Genomic DNA, 6,876 nt, shown 5'->3' with positions numbered 1-6,876 from the left:
GAGAGAACATGGACACAGAACTTGGCTGGAGATTGTGGCTAGAGATCCTGGCAAGTCTGCTGATCAACTGAACGCTGTCTCCGTGTCATTCCTTCTTCGCCGACTCTGTCCACACCTTTGGGGACCCATGGACCTGCTGGGGTTGGACCCCAGCACTGGTCAATGATTCTCTCTCATCATTGATGCTTCTAACTCTCTCCCCCTTCTCCCTTCCTCTCTGAAATCAATAAAAATATATTTTAAAAAAAAAGAAAGAAAGAAAAGAATCCGCACTAGCTGGTGTAGCTCAGTTGGAGTATCGTCCCATGTACCGAAGGGTTGCAGGTTCAATTCCTGATCAGGACACACATGTGAGTTTCATCCCCTATTGGGCACATATAGGAAGTAAACGACCAATATGGGTGGCAACTAATCGATGTGTCTCTCTCACATCATTGTTTTTCTCTTTCTCTCTCTCCCCCTATGTCCTCCCCTCTACTTTCTCTCTCTCTCAAAAAAAAAAAAAATCCCATTTACTACTGCAACAACAAAAATAAGGTTCCTTGGAATAAATCTAGCCAAGGGAGTAAAAGACTTGTACACAGAAAATTATAAGATACTGAAGAAAGAAACTGAGGAATATATAAATAAGTAGGGGCATATAACTTGTCCATGGATAAGAAAAAATAACATCATTAAAATATCCATCACACCCAAAGCAATCTACAGATTCAATGCAATTCCTATTAAAATACCAATGGCATACCTCACAGATTTTGAACAAATATTCCAAACATTTATATGGAACCAAGAAAGACTCCAAATAGCCTCAACAATCTTGAGAAACAAGAATAAAGTTAGAGGTATCATACTACCTGATATCAAACTATAGTACAAGGCTATATTAATCAAAACAGCATGGTACTGCATAAGAACCTCAGATTCTGTTCCATTGACCAGAATAGGGGACCAAGAATAAATTGACCTTTATAGTCAATTAATATTTAACGAGATGCAAGAGCCAATGCAATTCCTATTAAAATACCAATGGCATACCTCACAGATTTTGAACAAATATTCCAAACATTTATATGGAACCAAGAAAGACTCCAAATAGCCTCAACAATCTTGAGAAACAAGAATAAAGTTAGAGGTATCATACTACCTGATATCAAACTATAGTACAAGGCTATATTAATCAAAACAGCATGGTACTGCATAAGAACCTCAGATTCTGTTCCATTGACCAGAATAGGGGACCAAGAATAAATTGACCTTTATAGTCAATTAATATTTAACGAGATGCAAGAGCATACAATGGGGTAAAGAAAGTCTCTTCAATAAATAGTGTTGGCAAAATTTGACAGATACTTGCCAAAAAAGATAAACTACACCACCAACTTACACCATACATAAGAATAAATTCAAAATGGATTAAAAATTTAAATGTAAGTCACAAACCCATAAAAATCCTAGAAGAAAACATAGGCAGTAAATTTTCAGGCATTTCTTTTAGCTATATTTTTGCAAATATATCTAATCAGGAGAGGGAAACAAAGGAAAATATTAAAAATGGGACTACATAAAACTTAAAAGCTTTTGTACAACAAAAGAAACCATCAACAAAATGAAAAGGAAACCCACTGAATAGGAGAACATATTTGCCAATGATACATCTGATAAGGGGTTAATTTCTAAAATATATAAAGAACTTATACTACTCAACACCAAGAAGAAGAAAAAACAATTTTAAAAATGGGCAAAGAACATGAATAGACACTTCTTGAAAGAGAACATAGTGATGGCCAATACACATGAAAAAATGCTTAACATCAGAGAGATGCAAATTAAAATTACAATGAGATATCACCTCATACCTGTCAGAATGGCTATCATCAATAAATCAATGAACAAGTGCTGGAGAGTATATGGAAAAAAGGGAACTCTTGTGTACTGCTGGTGAGAATTCAGATTGGTGCAGCCACTTAGAAAAACAGTATGGAATTTCCTCAAAAAATAAAAAATGGAACTGCCTTTTGATTCAGTGATTCCACTTCTGGGAATGTCTGAAAAAACCTAGAACACTAATTCAAAAGAATATATACATTCCTATGTTCATTGCAGCATTATTTACAATAGCCAAGATCTAAAACAGCTCAGGTGATCAGCAGTAGATGAGAGGGTAAAAAACTGTGGTACATTTACACAGTGAAATACTAAAAGGAAATCTTACCTTTTGCTACAGCATGGATGGACTCGGACAGTAGTATGTTAAGTGAAATAAGTCAGTCAGAGGCTGGCTAACTATGTTCAAAGGAATCTTTTGAAGAGATGAGCTGGAGGGAGAGTTTAAGGTACTCTGAGCTCCACTTATAATACTAACTCTGTATTGCTTTTCTCAGAGTTTCTGGAGTGACTAAGCTTGCATTGTATTTTACTACATTGTATTTTACTACAATTCCACTTATATGTGGAATCTAATGAACAAAACAAACTGATGAACAAAATAGAAACAGGGGCCTAGATACATGGAACAGACCAGGGAGCTGTCAGAGAGGAGTGGGACTGGGCAGCTGTATGAAAGAAGGTGAAGGGATTAAGCACAAAAAGTGTGTGTGTGTGTGTGTGTGTGTGTGTGTGTGTGTGTGTGTTGTATATATAAAACATACAGAAACAGGCAACAATTTGGTGATAGAGGGAAAAGGGCGTAGGGACTAGGTTTGGTGGTCAATGAGGGGAAGGGAATAGGAACATAAAGAGACTTTGCTTGGGGCAGTGGGCACCCAATGCTGTGTGCAGATGGTGTTTTGTTGAGTTGTACACTTGAAACCTATTTGATTTTGTGAACCAATGTCACCCCAATAATTCAATAAAAAACAAAATAAGTAAATAAATGAAAAAGAAAAGAAAAAAGTGATAAATTACCTGACAAGGTAGCATCAAATCCCATGTCTTCTATAGCTTTTCTCAAAGTTTCTGGAGAGGTCAGTAGAGGATCATATTCAACAGTTCCATTGGCATTTGCAAGGGATACTAGTATGGATTTTACACCTGCCTTCTTTGATATGACACCTTCAATAGACTGCACACACGAATTACAAGTCATGCCATCAATGTTTATCACAGTTTCTTGAGTCAGAGGCTGGCTAACTATGTTCAAAGGAATCTTTTGAAGAGATGAGCTGGAGGGAGAGTTTAAGGTACTCTCAGCTCCACTTATAATACTAACTCTGTATTGTCCTGGTGATACGGCCTCTATTGCTTTTCTCAGAGTTTCTGGAGTGACTAAGCTTGCATTGTATTTTACTACAGCAGATCTATTCTCTAAAGAAACCACTATGCTGCTTACATATTGGAGTGTAGATAAAGCACTTTCAATATTTGACACACATGATTTACAATGCATGCCATCTATGATGAAAGTGACTGTGGAATCATTGGTATATGATGGATTCCTTTGCTGTGATCCTTCTGAGAATTTGACTGGTGTGTTTTTTAGACGTTCTATATCAATACTTCCCAATCTGAGGTATTTGGGCTGCTTTTTGACGAATGCTGGAAAGCCCGCAGCTTCAATCTGCTTTTTTATTTCCTCTACTGTGATAAGATGAGGTTGATAAACAACAGTAGCTTCTTGGTTGTCCAGGGAGACTAATTAATAAAAAGAAAAACAATTATTTAATTCAATTATCCTTGGGCTACTTCAGAAAACATTCTGTAGACCAAATCAATACCACACAAAATTGTTTCTCTCTCATTGTTGTTATTATCCTTTGTTAAAACAATTATTTTCTTTTCAGAAAATGTTATTGACATATACTGGAAAAAGTAAAAGATATGACCACTGTATCTATGGTCTCAAGTTTCTGCATGCCTGAGTAGAAATATTAGTTATAAAGAAAACCCCAGGCATGTTGCATTAAGAACTCTGAACTCCATGAATCACCACCCCAACTGCCTTTTCTGCTAGTTCAAGACTCATGTAACTTTTAATCATTAGCTTTACTGATAATAATCCTGGGAATACACTATACCTCAGATTTCAATGAAGCAATAAACATTCCAGTCCCACAGATTCAAATCCCATGCTTAAGAATAAAGCAGAAAGTTAAAACGCCAAGCAGAAAACTGAGCCTTACAAAATAAACAAATAACACCTGATGTATTACCTTTAATTCGCTGAACACCTTGTAGTTTCCCTATCTTTCCTTCAATGGTGCTAGTGCACGAATGGCAGGTCATCCCTTCCACTTTCATCTTCAGCATGACTTCACCGGCATGAGCCATACTATAATCTTCACAAGTTCCTGACTTTTTCTCCAGAGTTCCAGTATCTAAACTGAGATCTGGAACTAGCTCTATTATCTGATTGGCATTCACTAAAGAAGGAATTATTGTCACCACTGCAGTTCTTTGCTGAGGGGAAATTTTAATATCTGTGACACCCTTGGTCTTGAGCAATGTACTTTGGATATGGTCCCATGGTGGAGTCGGTGAAGCAATGGCACTTAGAAACACAGTGTTGGTTAAAACAGGGAAAGGGTTAGGATTGTGAAGAATAGCATCAAAGCCCATGTCATCAATAGCTTCCTGTAGGGTCTTTGGAGTCTGTAGTTTAGGGTCATAAATAATAGTTGCAGTTTTTTCTTCCAGTGAAACCTTTGGAGGGAAATTTCACAAGTCAGTTTAATTAAATTACATGACATAGAACTTAAAAACAATCATTGCACACCACATTTTAAAATGAAAAAAAAAATAGTACAATCTACTAGTAATGGAGTTTCTCTACTACTTCTCAACACTACTATTATCTTTGGAAAGAAACACAAATGTCTTGTGTACCTACAGGAATGGTAAAGTTATATGTAGGTGTACATGACTCAGGTACTGATCATGCCTTTGAAACATACTCATAGACAAACACACCCTAGACCTACTACCATGACTGTGTGCATCTCTTTGGTTGATATATTACAAAAATTTATAATGTAGTCACTCACTCTCTCACACACACGTACACTGGGTTGGAAATCAGAAGATTTGAGTTCCAGTATCACTTCTCCACCTAGTAGCCAACCATACCCATTAGTTCTACCATCTGAAAAATGGGAAATATGCCCTATTGTCTTCCGGGTTGTTATAAGGATCAGATGAGTAAACAGATAGGAAAGCAGTTCTTTGCAGCAGCGAATAATATAAAAGTAAACATTGAACGACTAATATTTATCAAGAACTTATTATATGTGCCAAGAACTGGGATTCTCAGGATACAAAGCTGAGTATGACATAGTCACAGGAAACAATACTAGAAGAGAGAATAGAGAAAATGGACAGCCATTCATTCCTGAAAATATGGCTTCTTAGCAGTGATAATACCAGAATGTTATAAGACAAACAGAAATCAACAAGGATATATGAGGCAGGAAATTCCAGACAACTGGATGCACAAAAGTAGAGAAATATGACAGGCTGAAGAATTAAGCAACTGCTTTATTATAGGGCCTCTTGTATACCAATAATAGTTTAAAATTTATCCTATCTATAACAATAAAAGCATAATATGCTAATTAGACCGGACATCCTTCCGGACGACCTTCTGGATGAAGCTGGGGCTGCGAGGGAAGCCTGGATCCCGGGGTTCCTGCTGGCGGCCAGAGGGAAGCCCAGGTCCCAGGTGACGGAGGGAAGCTAGTGCTGGCAGCTGGGGGAAGGAAGGCCTATTCTTGCATGAATTTTGTGCATAGTGCCTCTAGAAGGTAATAAAGAGCGATGGAAAAGTTAAGCAGGGGAGTGACATGATCATATTTGCATTTTAGAAAAGAATCATTTTGGAGGCACTGTGGAAGATTATGTTGGGGTGGAATGGAGTGACATGGGAGAATGGGAGATCAGTTAAGAGGTTATTGTAATTGCAATAATGGTACAACAGAAATCTGAATTAAGGCATGAATGCTGGGGGTAAAGAAAAAAGGGGCAGTGCCAAGATAAAGTTTAGGAGGGCAAGACCTAGTAAAGAGAGTATAGAGGGTAAAGGAGATGAGTAAGATGACTTAAAGGTTTCTGGCTTGGGCCAGTGGATATCAGAGAGAGGAGGAAAACTGGAGGAGGTTGAGAGGTTGTAGTGGAGAGAAAAAAAGATGAATTTAGTTTTAGACCTGTTGATTTTGAGTGGTAATAGGGTATTAATGTTCTAAGGGCTGTTAAAATATGGGCACTATTATCATTATTATTGGTTCCTACTAAAAAGCTTTGTTCCATAAAATAAAAACAACCCCAAAAATATAATTAAAAGTAATTCAGAGTAGGAAATCTCATTTTAAATCAGCTACAATAGTTATATAGTTAAATTTTCCACTTATTTTAATATATCATATTTTATCTCTCCTTTAGCTTTTCCCTCATCATTGATGTTTCTATCTCCCTCTCCTTCTCCCTTCCTCTCTGAAATCAATAAAAAATATATGGGGGGAAAAAGCTGCAGATTAGCCCTAGCCAGTTTGACTCAGTGGATAGAGCCTCAGCCTGCAGCCTGAAGGGTTCTGGGTTAAATTCCAGTCAAGGACACATGCCCAGGTTGTGGGCTCGATCCCCAGTAGCGGGTATGGAGGAGGCAGCGGATTAATGATTCTCTCTCATCATTGATGTTCACACACACACACATACATATACATACACACACATACTGCAGAATAGCCACACCACATATAGTTTGGACATATATTTTGAAAGAGATTCAATATAAACATAGCCACTATAAAATGAAGGCTTTTGTGTCTTTAAAGAGATTTTCTTTCAAAAGCTAATATCACCAGCCTGAGGCCAAATGATTTTCTGACTAAGAAAATTACTTTAAAAATTTAAACATTTAAGCTAAAGGGGATGACAGAGGTCAGATGA

At 37.2% G+C, this 6,876-nt stretch overlaps 1 protein-coding gene across 2 annotated transcripts in view; it reads right to left on the bottom strand.

Annotated features, from left to right (window-relative positions):
- The window catches only part of ATP7A (ATPase, Cu++ transporting, alpha polypeptide), a 160,385-nt gene that overhangs the window by 71,448 nt on the left and 82,061 nt on the right, over positions 1 to 6,876 (bottom strand). For both annotated transcript variants that reach the window (XM_006755060.2, XM_015557703.1), the window contains exons 3-4: positions 4,149 to 4,638; positions 2,905 to 3,630 (exon numbers count right to left, since the gene is read on the bottom strand). In XM_006755060.2, the coding sequence (XP_006755123.1) occupies positions 2,905 to 3,630; positions 4,149 to 4,638 (1,216 nt within the window). The remainder of the gene's footprint in view (positions 1 to 2,904; positions 3,631 to 4,148; positions 4,639 to 6,876) is intronic.

Source organism: Myotis davidii, unplaced genomic scaffold (assembly GCF_000327345.1).
Source record: "Myotis davidii unplaced genomic scaffold, ASM32734v1 scaffold1493, whole genome shotgun sequence".
Taxonomy (NCBI): Eukaryota; Metazoa; Chordata; class Mammalia; order Chiroptera; family Vespertilionidae; genus Myotis; species Myotis davidii.
This window is presented reverse-complemented; position numbering and strand designations above follow the sequence as displayed.